Source organism: Cornus florida, unplaced genomic scaffold (genome assembly GCF_030987335.1).
Source record: "Cornus florida cultivar Cherokee Brave unplaced genomic scaffold, ASM3098733v1 CherokeeBrave_3.0.0_Hap2_Chr03, whole genome shotgun sequence".
NCBI lineage: Eukaryota > Viridiplantae > Streptophyta > Magnoliopsida > Cornales > Cornaceae > Cornus > Cornus florida.
In genome coordinates this window covers 19,039,382-19,055,876 of record NW_026775573.1, presented here as the reverse complement: position 1 = coordinate 19,055,876, position 16,495 = coordinate 19,039,382, and the positions used below count along the sequence as shown (strand labels likewise).

Sequence of the window (16,495 nt, the reverse complement as noted above, 5' to 3'; positions counted from 1 at the left end):
AAAATTAACATACATGTCTGTTTCCGTTACACCGAATGCCATTTTCCCATCAAAAATTGCAAAATGCCAAGGTGCTAAAAGAACAAGTACAAAATTGCATAACAAAATGTGCATGCACGTGGTCAATTAATGAGACCGGGGGTTAAACCCGGAAATGCTGGTTCGGCACTTTTGTCTCATAGCTATCCATAAAACTCCACCTAAAATTCACCAAAGCCACACCCCCTAACAAACTTGGGTCAGACAAAACATTTGAAATTAAGGTTAAATTCTATCGAACTCCCAATTCCCAACCTACCTTTCACTACCAAGAAAATTTGTTGGCGAACCCTCCTCTGAGAAATAAATACTCTCACGAACTCTAATGCCTATATACTATATTATTACTCTCTTTTAGCAGACATTACTGTCTAGTCTCTAAGCACAACCAAACACAACTTTAACCACTTTAACAAGCCACACAACCAGATCAAACTCATTAGCAATGGCCTCCGGAGGCTTTTCGGTACATTCCCATCTCATTTCTATGCAAATTTGTTCATATTCAACTTTACGTTGTGCATGAAAAATAGACTTGATAAGCTTTTCGATCATATATTATTTGTGTTGTTTTGAGTTCGTTTGTCTGCGGTTAAAATCTTGACTTTTGTTGTGTTTAATTTTAATGCAATTTTGTTTGTATCCAACTTTACATTATGCATGAAAAGTAGACTCGATAAGCTTTCCAACGGTATATTTTTTGCCTAGTTTTGACTTGAGTTCGTTGTATTAAAATTTTCGATTTTGAAAGCAAAGTCCTCTGTTAAAATCTTGATTTTTGTTGTGTTTATTTTCTATGAAATTTCATTCATATTCAACATTACATTATAAAACAAAAAAATAGACTAATAAGCTTTCAAACCATATATTATTTGCATAGTTTTGTGTTCATTTTATGAAAATTTTAAATTCTCAAAGCAGAGTCCTATGTTAAAATCTTGATTTTTGTTGTGTTTAATTTCTGGGCAATTTTGTTCTTATTCAACTTGACATTATGAAGATTTTTTATTCTGAAAACAGAGTCCTCTGTTTTAAGTCTTGATTTTACGTTGTGTTTGTGTGGTTTTAGTTTGCTACTTCGGATGCTCAAACGAGTAGTAGTGGGGTTCGGAGCAACCCCACCTTGCTATGCACTCCATTGATGGGCACCACAGTTGATCAGATGCTGATAGAGATGCGAAAGGCGAAGGAGATCGGAGCCGACCTTGTGGAGATCAGACTGGACTGTCTCAGGCAGTTCAGTCCCCAACAAGATCTTGAAATCCTCATCAAGAGGTCTCCTCTGCCCACTGTTGTCACTTACAGGTAAAATCACTAAACTTGAAGTTGGTACTAGCTAGATAGTCATGCCTTTGAAAGTTCGGCAGTTCCTGTTTGACCTCCTTTTTTTTTGTTGGTTATAAATACTGTTTGTGTTTTGTTTTAATTATGTTACATTGACTCCTCAAAAAGTAGTTGTACTCGTGTCCGAGACACATTGGGACATAGGTATGGATAGACGTCCGACACTTGTGATTAGACAAGCACCTAATGTGTCAAGTTTATTATATTATTGCTTCAAAAAGACTGAAATGCCTAAATTAGACAGTGTCATTGAGTCTGAAAAATTATTCGATAGTATGAATATTTAGCAGTGTCACTGTGTGATGCCCCGATACATACCGGACCCGAGTCCAAGTAAGATAGCTTTACACAATCGAACCCAAGTCTGGAAAATAAAGAGGGTTGCGTTAGGTAGCTTGGCAACCTGCATAAAACCTCTGTTTAGGACAAGTAGACACACAAATCCTAACATAGTTTATGAATGTTTTGCATCTTTTCTAATGGAATTAAAATATACTTCTCTTCATGTACCTTTAGGCCAATTTGGGAAGGTGGTCAGTATGAAGGTGATGAAAACAAGCGACAGGGTGCACTTAAGATAGCCATGGAATTGGGAGCCGATTACATTGATATTGAGCTTCAGGTATTGCTTTCTCTTTTGCAGGCATTTAGATTATCCCCATCTTAAATGTCACTGAGTCTGTGTATTGCACACAACTCATTTGATACACTTTTGCTGTATTTTTCTACTGTGAAGCTTATAACATTAGAGAATCGAACAATCAACTATGAGACCATCATTTTGTTTCTATACTCGAATATGGTTGCCCTGTTCATTATAAGGTTAGGTGAAAATTAGTTTTAAAAAAAGGTTATGTTGCCTTGGAATTGGAATTCGAGAAAATTTAGTTCAATTCATAAGTATACTCCATCTGTTTCTCTACCTCACATATAGGACTTTTTGTAAGCAATTATAGTCCAAATAGAATTCATGGCTCCAATGCATAAATTAGATAGATAAGACATACCCGATATAGAAACTATATTGAAGAGAACACTAGAGCGGAAACGATCTTCAACCCTCTCCTATGTCTGCAATACTGGATGATGTACTCCAGACTTCTACGCATATATATAGATAAGGCTTGGGACGGTTCCAGTAGATGTTAAGAGGTGTGTTGGTTCCATCAACCAACACAACTCTTCATATGTGACTCTTCAACAAAACAACACAACTCTTAAATATATAGGTGACTATTCATTCAAATATATGGATAACTAAATATTAATTAATTATTGTTAGACTATTAATATTTTGCTTACATTCTCCCACTTAGTCTAACGATAATTAATTCTAATCAAGTCAAGATCAAAATGATCATTGAGTGTACTCCAAAAGTTAATTCATATATATAAGAAACACATCTTTCATCAATTTGGAGTACCTTCGAGTCTACTAATATGGGATCAAATGTGTCATTATATCATCAATGATATAAGACACCAATGGTCACTGATACTATCAAACTCAACTCCAACGTCACATATATTTTGCATGTGCATCTATTCAATTCAATATTCATGCCATGCATCGGCCCTATCGTATCTCAATAAGAACACAACGTGTCTCAAAACTGGACACTTAAGTCACAAATTTTCCATACACGTGCACTAATATGAAAAATCTAGTAAATAAGGATAATAACTGTAATCACAAAATAAAATTGTCTTTACCTGAGCCAAATACAACCTCCCACTAACTAAGTAAATTAATGTTATCAAAGAGAAATTTGCATGCTTATTATACAACATTAGCGGCAAAACTTTAGTTATGGGATCAACAATATTTTATTGGGTATCAATGTGCTCAATCAGACACTAGCTGGTTCTGTATCCTCTATTTCACAATAAGATATTAACGATCATATTTTAGACCAACTTGACTCTTGTTGTTTCTTTAATACAAGACTGTAGTGGTATTGACTTGAAGTCCAAAACTGATAGTTTATAAAGCATGAAATGTGACTTTATAACATGCAAATAAACTCCGCTTCTATCACTTATCATAATAATAAAACAATACTTGAAGTGGATTTGTATACAATCCTGACAACTAGCAAAGTCAGTTTTCACCACTCCTAACAAGATATGGTTCTTAATTATTTGCAGATACCTTATAAATTTCTTTGCCGCGTACTATAGATCCAAACCAGGATCACTGTGATATCTGCTTAACTAGCAAATGCTATATTATAGTTAACCATATGCAAAACCTGAGCATACATTAGATTTCTAAAGGCGTAAAAAATGTCTTTTACCTAATTCTGCTCTAAATATTTTCTTGGTCCTTAAACTACCAAATTTCTCAACTTTTTCAATAGGTACAATTCTACCTCTATAGTGTTATATGTCAAATACTTTCAGAACCCTATCAAAGTAGGTTCTTTAATTGTGACATTTCAAAATTTCACGAGATTTAGTTAGGTGAAACTTAATGCCAATAAAAAGGCTTCACCAACATCTTCATCTCAAATGTTTGAAAAGTTAAATTGTTTAATATCATGTACAATAATGTCACTGTCATCCACATTTAACACTAAAGATGAATTTTACTCCCACTGACTTTGAGAATAACTAAGGCCACGCATTTACAGTTTAATTAATGGGAAGGTCAACTAAACTTTCCAGAGTTAATTAAATAATATCTCAAAACAATGAACTCTGAATGGGATCAACATAACATATAATAATTTTTCCTTTGGCCCAAAATTATCATATATTAGTCTCTCACTGGTGAAATAACTTTCACCTTTGAAGCTAATTAATCAAAGAAAACACAATAACAACGTACTTATACTCCTTTGGGCGTAGTGAGTCATCAGTTGTGTCTTCTACACTAATTACCTCAATCCGCTTAGTTGGACAAACTCAATGACCCACCTCTGGGCTTGATTATTGCTCATCTTTACTAACGCCAACACAATCCTTTAACTTTAACAAAATAATAATTTTGTCACTAGCTACAGATATCATTAAAATTTTCATGAGTGTGCCACTTTGGTGACTAAACACTCGATCAAACTTAATGACACTTGTGCTTAGGATTGCAAAATGATTCAATTTTTCCAAATGAATCAAAATAGCATATACATATTATGCAACAATTTATGACATGAGACATATGCATAATTATGTATATAATTTCAATAACATGTATAATTTCATAAACTTATATGCAATAAAACTTTAAATTAATCATTAACTATGCCATGTATATCATCAAATATATAAAACATTCAACCAGTGATGATAATTTAAGAAAAATGACATATTTATGAAAATTAATTTTTAAGGGACAAAATAAGATCCAAAATTTTTAAAATTTATACATATTATAAATATTAAATTAGCGACCCTTATTGATAGGGCAAGTAAGGGTGCATGCAACAAATGACTCTAGGTGGAGAGACATGACTATTGGTTTAAATTCAAAAGATATGCCTATTGGTTTAATCCCAAAAGACATGACTATTGATTGCAACTCAAAAGACATGTAATGGTACGTTGAAACAAATAACCCTTCATAATCGGCATATTAACTGCATGTTGTTGTTATCATGCACACTCCAATTGAGTTTACAGCAAAACACACAAGAATACCACGCATAACAGACCACAAAGGCTACGTACCGGTGCATGCAACATGCATGACTTTATAGGTACAGAGACATGTCTGTTGTTTCAAATTCAAAAAGATAGGTTTGTTGGTTCAAACCAAAAAGACATGTCTATTAGTTGAAACTCAAAAGATATGTCTGTTGGTTCAAACCAAAAAGACATGTCTGTTAGTTCTGTTATTGAAACTCAAAAAGACATGTCTCTTAATTTGAACACTAAAAGTTATGACTTTTGAGAACATTTGTAACCCAAACAAAAATATGCCATGGTACTGTTTCACTTACAACCGTCCCTCATAACCGATTAAGTACGTGAATGTTAAAGATTTGTGTTGATATGTCAAACGAGATATGTATGGACACCAAAGAAGAAATTACATTCACGTCACAATCACGTTACTGTCTAACATTACATGCATGAACACCCAAACCAAAACATGGCAAGGTACGTTGTTATATGAGTGGTACTGTTTCACTTACAACTGTCCTAAACAGTCGTGACCATTTGATATTATTAACAGTACGTAACACTGGTACATGAATGTTAGAAATTCATGTTGCCGCCTAACGTATATGACACCCAAAGAAGAGAGTTCTTTCAAGGATGTGTTCATGTCTCTATAAATGTCGCAGTTCTTGTCCAACACGTGACACTCTTATAGAGGCATAAAGACCCCAAAATTACATTCACCGTTAAATCAATTATGATAACAATTGTATAAAAACTATTCATGTATTTCATATTCAGTACGTGCATATGCATTATCTTATTATACAAATGTTTGTCCCAAAATAATAACGTACATATACTAATATATATATATATATATATATATATATATATATATATATATATCAATATCAATATCAATATCTTTGCATGCACATAAATTTTGAAGATGCATACATGTTTGTAATACAATATAATTGTACTAAAATATTTGATACTTTCACGCATACATAGTGTGTATATATGCGTGTACATGAAAAATAGAGTATATATATATATACATATATATATGTCCTTTTCCATCTCAAACATGTATTGCATATAAATTTCATACTATACTATTAATAATATATTGTTAACAAATAAATCAAATTTATGCATCAGAGTCCATGTTGGCTCTGATACCACACGTAAGCAATTATAGTCCAAATAGAATTCATGGCTCCAATGCATAAATTAGATAGATAAGACATACCCGATATAGAAACTATATTGAAGAGAACACTAGAGCGGAAACGATCTTCAACCCTCTCCTATGTCTGCAATACTGGATGATGGACTCCAAACTTCTACGCATATATATAGATGAGGGTTGGGACCGTTCCAGTAGATGTTAAGAGGTGTGTTGGTTCCATCAACCAACACAACTCTTCATATGTGACTCTTCAACAAAACAACACAACTCTTAAATATATAGGTGACTATTCATTCAAATATATGGATAACTAAATATTAATTAATTATTGTTAGACTATTAATATTTTGCTTACACTTTTTACATAATGAAAGCCTGCATGCTTTCACTAATAAAAACCAGCATTTCCCTCTCCTTGAGTTACCTACTTTTAGTCATATCTTCAATATACTTCAATATTGCTGGTTTCCCATTTCCTCTATGGAATTCATCTTTTAGTCTATTTCAGTTACTGAGAAAGCTCGGGATTGGCTACCGGCACCTTAAGAATGCCTGCTCAAAGGATGACTTGGGGTAAAGCTAGATAGGAAGTTAGCACTGTAACTGTTTGTTTGTTTGCCTTGCATTCAAGACCATTGAAATATTGCCTCTAAATATACAGCTTCTTCCATATGCCAAACATAGCGCATAGTAAACAAAAGGTTTTGTTGGTTTCTTGGAATCACCAGCAAGGCCTAAAACCCCTAATTCAATTTTGACTGCAATGCAATTACTATCTACATTGTGAAGTTTCTCATTGATGAGATAGATATCTATCAATTTGAGAGTTTAAAAAAGTTAAAGGATGCAATAAAAATTGATTCGATGAGTAAATTCAGATATATTCTATATTAATTGATCTCTATTATGATTTTGCAAGTAGCTATGACTTATGTTGCCTTCATGTTATATTACACCACAAATTACTTAGAATTTGAACATTTACTCATTGTGCAGGTGGCTAATGAGTTTAACAATTCCATTTACGAAAAGAAGCCTGACAAGTTCAAGGTCATTGTTTCTTCACACAACTTTCACAACACTCCATCTGCTGAGGCTATTGGCAATCTAGTGGCAAGAATTCAAGCTACTGGAGCCGACATTGTCAAGATCGCAACAACTGCCTTAGATATCACAGATGTGGCTCGCGTTTTCCAGATAACTGTGCATTCCCAAGTAAGTAAAATAGATTAACAATTTTCCATTATGAATTATGTCAATGCTGCTGCCTGCATATATGATAAATACATGCATAATCTATGATTCCAGTGTTTTATGAGCTTCTTCCTGCAAATGGACTTCATGGTTTGTAACAACTATACTTAAAATGTAGGTTCCAACAATAGGAATTGTTATGGGTGAGAGGGGTTTGATTTCACGGCTACTTAGCCCCAAATTTGGTGGATATCTCACTTATGGTGCACTTGAGGCCGGTGCTATATCAGCTCCTGGGCAACCAACAGTAAAAGATTTGTTGGATTTATACAACTTCAGACTGATAAAGCCAGATACCAAAGTCTATGGCATCATTGGAAAGCCTGTTGGTCACAGCAAAAGCCCTCTCCTATTCAATGAAGCATTCAAGAAAGTCGGTCTAAACTCAGTTTACGTGCACTTGTTGGTGGATGATGTTGCAAAGTTCTTCAATATCTATTCATCCACTGATTTTGCTGGATTCAGGTAATATGTTAATAGAATCTGACTTATGATATTTAGTTTCGGCCATTTTTAATTTTTGTTGTCAGTCTGCTAGAGCAATGAAATAACGTGGCCTTATTTGGAACACAGTTGTACAATTCCCCACAAAGAGGCTGCACTTAAATGCATGAATGAGATTGACCCTATTGCCAAGGTATTTGATGCTTCCTCACTCTGCAACATTCTTAGACAAAATGTTTAAAAAAAAAATTAATTTTACCATCTCAAGAACTCTTTTTTTCCAAAGAGTTGTTTGTTTTAATACAATGCAACGTTAATTTATATCTTTGATCAAATTCTTGCAGAAAATTGGAGCTATTAACAACATTGTTAGGAGACCAGATGGATCGCTAACTGCTTTCAACACTGATTATATTGGTGCCATTTCTGCCATTGAGGATGGTCTACGAGGTATGTAACATTTTTTTCAAGCCATGTAAATTCTGCGTAGACAATTCATTCTAAAAAAAATTGACACTACATTTTTTCCTTTTGCAGGCTCAAATGGCACAATCCCGGCAGGTGGTTCACCCTTAGCTGGTAAATTGTTTGTCGTCCTAGGAGCTGGTGGAGCCGGCAAGTCACTTGCCTATGGTGCAAAACAAAAGGGAGCAAGAGTAGTAGTTGCCAACCGAACATTTGGTAAGTACATAGCAGAGTATATGATATTGTACATTATGGCAGGATGAGTAAACTATTTCAATTATAGACTAACTCGAAACTTCTAGTCAATTAAAATGTAATGTATGTTCATCTTTGAGTCGGATGACAATTTTACCTTTCTCCTTCCTGCAGAACGCGCTAAGGAACTGGCTGACAAAGTTGACGGAAAAGCCATGACGCTTGCTGAAGTTCAGGATTTCCACCCTGAAGAAGGGATGGTCCTTGCAAATACTACATCTGTAGGAATGAAGCCCGACATTGATTTAACCCCCATATCTAAGGTTTGCCTTCCCCTCTATTCCTTTCTTGCATGCTTTTAAAAGACCATTTTCATTCACATTTGCTACAAAAAAAAATCTATAAATGGTTTGTAAAATTCAATTTCAATCAAATTTATCAAGCCATACTTGTAATCATTGTATATGTACTAATCAGCAGTCGGAAAATTTTGGGAAAACAGATCAACCCTTTTGTGAAAAAATAAAAAAAGAAGATAATTCCATAATACAAGAAATATAGCATTTTTTTAAAAAAAATTGACACAAAATTGTGAAATATCAATTCACACATGATTAGATTATTCTGATTTTGTTGTAGTTAAGGTGCTTCTTTTTCTTTGTAACTTTTCAGGAAGCTCTTAAGCATTATGCTTTAGTTTTTGATGCCATTTACACACCAAAAGACACCAGACTCTTGCGGGAAGCAAAAGAATGTGGAGCCATAATTGTTTATGGGACAGAGATGTTGATCCGACAGGGCTTTGAACAATACAAGAACTTCACTGGTTTGCCAGGTAACACGATACGAACTCACCATACTATTACCTTCTAATTCTTTTTCCTATTTACTCAGCTCTCACTCTTTGTTTTCCGGATTTTTGTTTCGTTTTCAATTTCAGCTCCAGAACAACTCTTTAGGGATCTCATGTCAAGACATGCATAAGAGAGTGTGTGTTTTTCTCCATCACAGCCAAGTCGCTTTGATTACTGAATTTTGTGGCTAGTTCTTGAGTAGTTGAATTATTTTGCTGTATGAATAAAATTTTCTTTTCATGTTAATGGAAGGACATAAACAGTGTGTCTTAAAGATTTTCAATCCTGAGCTTGAGCAGTATTGGCTGAAGAAGGAAGAGCTAGTACATTAAACTATGTTTCTAGAGAAATGGAATGGCAAGAATAGATTCATATAGTTAATCCCAACTGGTGTTATGGCTTTCTCTACTTGACCACTCTCTTCTCATTTCAAATTGATTTCAAGATTACAAGAAAAATTGTAAATGACTCTTCGTTGTGTAAATATTGTCTGCTTTGCACGTTATCTGTGCTCACGGTTTTCAAAATACATCTACATAATTAGTGACAAGTACTTTGCCCCATTGTGTTAAAATACCCTTGATTAAGTAGATCAAAGATGTTTATTGATCAAGATCATTGTTAAAGAACATTAATCAACACATCAATGAATCATCAAACCTCGTCAGCATGTCCTTTCAAATCTATGCAACCTTGGTTGTTTTTATCCCCGAGTAAAAAAATAATAATAAAAATAAAAAACTCAGAATGAGCTATGCAATACTTACCAATTCTAAATCCCTATATTGACGGCTTCAATTCCATGCAGAGTGAGAAGAAATATGTGAAAATGAAAATAAAATTGAACCTTAAAAAGGAAGAGAATGAAAAGAAAAAAGTAAAAAAAAAAAAAAAAAAAAGGGAAGGAGGAGATAATGACAGTTATTGGCAGTTAGTGATGGCTATGGTCAAAACAGTGCCTAATCGACATTGATGGTTGGTGGCATATACTATATAGGATTATGCTAAAAAGTATATTGGGTGTAAATCAAGATCATTTTAAGGAATCTGAAATTTTGAATCATGCAAGATAATGATATAATTTTCACGAATCGTTTTTCGGTATGGGGGAAACTGTAATGACAATCTATGTTCCCATTGGTTTTCTATGACAGTGATTTCAGGTTAAACACTCCATGACTGATATTAGATAGCCTTTAAATTCATTAGGAATAATATTTATGTCCACTAAAATGGTGTAGGACTCTTTGACAGTGAAATGCTTCTTCATTCTTGCTTCAGAGAAGTGAACCACACTGAGTCACCGACTAGCAAGAATCAATATATCAAAATTGGATTTCATCAAATCAACAGTCGTCTGATTTTCATACAAGACTTTGCTTTCATGAAACCTCTGCCCATCTTTCTCGGGATTCAATTTTTTTTTTTTTCAGAAAGCGAGCCTGTCATCCAGATTAAAAGACTATTGAGTGTCCTGGATTGGTGCAGCTACAACAAGGTTTTGATGATTTGCTCTTTAATTTACAAGAAACCTCTTCTTCTTTTTTTCTTTTCTTTTGTTTTCCTTAACAAGAAACCCACTCAATGCTCGACTTTGCTCTTTCATTAAAATGACTCCTCAACATTCTATTTTAGAAGGTAAAAAAATACCACTGGATTACAGTCTTTTCCTAATTTACAAGACACTATCATATTCAACACTGAAATTTTCAATATATATATATATATATATATATATATATCAAAACAATTCTTAATTTATAACTAGTACTTAAAATTCAGTTCTTAAAATACAGAGTAGTTTTATTAAAAAGCACCTTTAAGCCTAAAAAGATAGTAAAATTTGATATATATTTTAGAAGGTAAAAAAATACCATTGAATTACAGTCTTTCCCTAATTTACAAGACACTATCATATTCAACACTGAAATTTTCAATATATATATATTGAAAATTTCAGTGTTGAATATGATAGTGTTAGTTGGGAAAGTGGAGGAGAATCGAACCTGGGATCATAGAGTAGGGGATTCTAAAGGCCTAATTTTTACCACTGGCAAAAAAAAATTGGTGTTTTTGGGGTCAAAATCTAAGTCATACAATCTTTATCAATGAATATCGCTTTCATGCTCTGAATGCGAGCTCTTGTTCTCACGCTCTATGTGCTCTAACTCAAATTCTTACTATTTATAATTTAATTATGTCGTTTTCACGCTCCCTCTCACCCTCGTAACTTTTGTCAAGACTAGTGATTGAATTGACGAAGATTGTTGATTTGAACTGAAAATTACAACAGAAAATGTGGTTGAGAGTTGGACAACTTGGTGACAAATTGTGGTTTGTGTATTATGGTAACAGCCGCCGTAGCCAACCGACAGAGATAATGGGAGGCTTTACCTTCCTCACAAGACATGGCCCACTTGGGGACTGTTTGGCGTTGAAATGTAAGTTTAACATCCTTTCTGATAGCTTCAGACTTTACCATATTGTCATTCACATGCTTCTAAAACCATCTCTCATCTTAAATGAGAGAAGCCCATCCATGTTTTGTGTTCAATTTATTTGTCTCTGTCATTGACTGTAAGATTGCATCAAATGAAAACAACTACTATAAAACTTGTTCCACCAATATTTAGTACACTACTCTTTATTTTTTTACTTATTCCACCAATAACTACGAGAAACATACAACATACTTTCTTTTGGAATGGACTTCTTTGACAGCTTTCGCGTTCTATTTACACCAATGTTGCGTGAGGAGCATGAATCAGTATTTTGAATTTAGGCTCGGTTTATTTCGATGTAAAATATTTTTTTTAAAAAAAAATTAGTACTTTAAACTTAGGCTTCATTTATTTTGATGTAAAATATTTTTCTTTTTCAGGTAAAATATTCTTTTATTTTTACTTTGACGGTGTTTGGCAAAGATCTACGTTAAGATTGAGATCGAGTTCATCAGGCCGGGCATGTAAAATAATCTGTCGAAAATTAATGGATAAATTATTTTTGATAAATTTTAATATTTTTTTTTTTGTAAATATTTTACGATAACTAAACACCAAAAAATAAAAAAATATTTTCTGTAAAATATCCAAACAAACGGAGTTAGATTAAAAACTCTTTACGTACGAATTTTAAAGTAAATTTCTTTCGATTCAAAATTCAAACAATTCCGTGCTCCCAAATATAAGCATGAATTTTATAGTGAAAATAGATTTTTTTTCATAAATATTTTCATTTCCCTTGTTAACAAATATACTTTAACTTAACTAAAATGATGTTATCAAAGTGGCTCCGGTCATGGGCAAGAAACACACACCCCACTCATACACCCACTTTGCCATTTCAAAGACTCGAATCTTCACAATTCACTTTAAAAGATAAAGGAGATACCATTAGGGCACAAGGACTTTGATAAAATGGCCACAGTTCAATGGTATAACTTTTCAGTTCTCATGGAGGAGGGCAGGAATTGGAATATTGGCGTGGGCAAAAGCAACCTATTTACAATTTTACACTGAATTTTGTAGTTGAATGTAGAATTTTTCATATTTCGTTCCCCTTTTTAACGAATGTACTTCAATTTAAATAAAATGACATTACTAAATTGAAGGAGTAACAGACCAGAAAATTAAATAACAGGAGCAACTTTAAAGAACAATAATATACAATGGGATATCATTAGAAATTAAGCGGGAGCAATTTTAAGATTTTTATCAAAAAAAATACTAATAATTTTTAAAAAATTCATAAAATTTATAGATAATTTTGTAAATAAAAAATTTTCTGTGCCCCTAGTGAGCCTGGGTCTGTTTGGTTAGCCGGAATTTGATGGTGGAGAGTGAAAGGAAAAGAAAGTGAAGTAAAAGAAAAGAAAATTTAGTTTCTATTATGCATTTGGTTAGCATGAATTTTTTTAAAGAAAATTGTGAGAAAATATTGTTTCATGAGTTTGGATGGCAGGAAAGTGAAAAGAAAATAATTTTATATAACAAAACTACCCTTACTAATTTAATATAAATAATATACATAGCATAAAAAGGTACATAAGATTGGGTTATATATATATGTCCAAATTCAAATTTGGTAATTGAATAGTTTTTTATTTTTTTTTAATTTTAATTTTTTATTTTAAGGTTGCAATATATATTAGGACTCTACTACTACATTATATTAGTTCACTTCTTTTGTGAGTGGGAAAGAGTCCTAATTTTAAGAATCATAATCTAATAACAGAATTCTAATATATCTATGAAGAAAGAGACGAATGAATAAACAATTAATAAGGGCATAATAGGGAATCAAAATATAATTATACAACTTTCACGGGAAATTAGAATTTTTCGGTATTTTTTGGAGGAAACATTTTCAGGAAAATTAACTATTTGCGAGAATATTACTTTCCTGAAAATTTTCCTTTTCAGGCTAACCAAACAGTTAAAATTTTTTAAAATTTTCTGTTTCTTTTCCTTTCTTACTATTTCACGCTAACCAAACTAAGTGGATCCATGCAGGAATTGAAGCCTCAACTTTTGCGTAAGTGAATAATTTACCTCACCAAAAAGAAAGAGGCAAAGTTGTCCCAACTTTATAAATATAATCTAACATTAATGAGCTTAAAAAGACCTTTTGTTCCAAAAAAAAAAATAAATAAATAAAGAAGAAGATGGAGTGCTAGATAGTTCTATTATTCAAATTGTCATAGTAGAACTCAAGTTACGACATTTACCTCAATGTTAATTTAGAAAAGCGAAGTGATATATTCGCACTCTTTTTATTTATTTTTATTTTTTTGCAAAAGTAGTTTCTTTCTATTGTTCATTTTATTAACTTAAATGTCAAAAATACCCTGATTTTATTTTATTTTATTTTTTTCACGCAAAAAATACCGTGATACTTACTCTCTTATTTATGAGTTATGGACCCTGATGCCATTTCACTTTCAAAATGTAAATCATGTGTCTAATCAATAAATTTGTCATCTATTTCCATTTGTTATTTTGAAACAAACAAATTAAATCACAATAATAAAGAACAATAACTAATCAAGCAAGAAAGTTTCATTTTAGTTAAAAAAAAATGTAGACACTTTCCGAAAATATGAATCATTATAAAGTGTTTATTTATTTATTTATTTTTGCCTCCATGATGTGTTTTGACACCTACATTTCTTATAGTTCTTTTATTGAAAAACTCATAACATATTTTCTTGCTTATTATGAAAACGTTATTTACTTGAAAATTCTAAAGATAAAAAATAAAAAAACAAACAACCTCTCCATTTCCTGGTCAGACCATCTTTTTCATAAAAGAAGCCGGATTTTTTTTATTTATTTAAAAAAAAAAAAAAAAAAAAAAAGCTCCGAAAAGATATCATAAACAAAGAGATAGAAGGTAAAATGTTAATATCAAAAATCAAGTCACCTATAACATACAGAAATGATCTAATTATATGATATACTGTATATACAGTATAGAGTCTATAGACACAGATATATATATATATATATATATACACACACACACACACACACTCCCACACACACACATACTTCCGTATATTAGGCTATTAGCTAATAGCTACCTTAGTTGCCGTAGTAAAAGAAACGACTGACTCTCGCGTACCTCCCGCCCATCTCACCTAACTAATACCTCCCGCCGATGAATTGCCGATTCAACAAAATTTCAACGGTTCTAACATGTGAGAATGCCCTCCCTTTCATTCTCTTAAATTATTATTATAATTTTGAATCATCATTTGGGAAAATCTTATGTAATACTAGACACAAGTGGGTTAACAAAAAAATGTTCCCATATTGACTGCATATATGTCTAAATTTACAAAATTATATAGGCTATTCATTGGTCAATATGTTCATTTTCTCTGCACTCTATAGTTGGGATGGCAATTTGCCCCGCCCCGCACCGATTTTGACAATTTTGGGTGACCGTTTTGTTTATTTGGGTAAGGATGGTTTGATGTAATAAAAACTCGCAAGAGTTTGGTGCGAGGGCGGGGGAGGTCAGCCTGCTCCGCCCCGCCCCGTTTAGATAGACAAATTACTTAAGTACTAAAAAATGAATTTGATTAAAAAAAATTTTGCAATGGTAAAGAATTGAAGATGAAAAAAAAAAAAAAAAAAAAAAAAAAAATGAGCAAATCTATTTCAACAATAATTAAATTATGATCTTAAACGGGGTGGAGCGGGTATCTGCGAGATAACGGTTACGGGGATGGGGTGGAAAGTACGTACCCCCATTTTTACGGCTTCTGGGCGAAGGTGAAGATAGAGTTTTTAAACGGTTGTGAGGGCAGGGGAGGGTACACCCGCCCAAACCCGCCCCCATTGCCATCCTTACTATATAAATATATATTCTTTCATAACTATTTATTTAAAAAATTTGCTTATATGTACAATCTAAAATTTATATTTTCACTTACAATTAATGTTTTTTTTTTTTAAGTATTAATATATTTGAATTATAAGAGTTATTATTTCATTAAATAATAATACAGAGTTCAAGGAAACATCATATTTAATGATGTAATCTCCATTTTCATAAAATAATCTGGTGCATCTGACTTTTAAACTACTTATCAGTTATTTTATTTTGATTTTCCTCTAAACATAGTTTAGGCATGTTTGGATTGTTAGTTTATATTGTATTATTATTATTATTATTATTATTATTATGAGTAGAAAATTAGTAATTCATTATTTTATAGTTCTAATCCACCATATTTCAAACAACACACTAGAGTGAATCACTTATCGATAAGATTACATGTCATAGCAGCAATCAAACGTTAGTATCAAATACGTAATTTCATGATAAAACCCGAATTGTAAAAGGGATGAAATTTTGGGAAAATGTTATATGAATATTCAAAATTTTATAGCATTCCCACTTTGTTTATTTATAAATAATCAATTCCAAAGTTTTAAGTAAAATTCATAGTTCCTAACTTAAATTATATAAAATTGGATTAGAGAAAAAAAAATATTCGGTTGCAAATTCAAGGAGGTTATTATTAGAACTAAAATATTCTCAAATTACTTTATACAATTACTAACGTAATGTTATGTTGTCTTAGAATTGG

At 32.4% G+C, this 16,495-nt stretch overlaps 1 protein-coding gene across 1 annotated transcript; it reads left to right on the top strand.

Moving 5' to 3' along the window:
• Window positions 1-369: 369 nt before the first annotated feature.
• On the top strand, window positions 370-9,783 carry LOC132299795 (bifunctional 3-dehydroquinate dehydratase/shikimate dehydrogenase, chloroplastic-like). The gene is made up of 11 exons (XM_059796617.1): window positions 370-505; window positions 1,109-1,344; window positions 1,900-2,005; window positions 7,181-7,399; window positions 7,557-7,903; window positions 8,012-8,075; window positions 8,227-8,332; window positions 8,420-8,563; window positions 8,717-8,865; window positions 9,215-9,377; window positions 9,483-9,783. Exons 1-11 carry the CDS (start codon window positions 485-487, stop codon window positions 9,524-9,526), a joined length of 1,599 nt encoding a protein of 532 aa, XP_059652600.1. The 5' UTR covers window positions 370-484; the 3' UTR covers window positions 9,527-9,783.
• The last annotated feature ends 6,712 nt before the right edge of the window (window positions 9,784-16,495 follow it).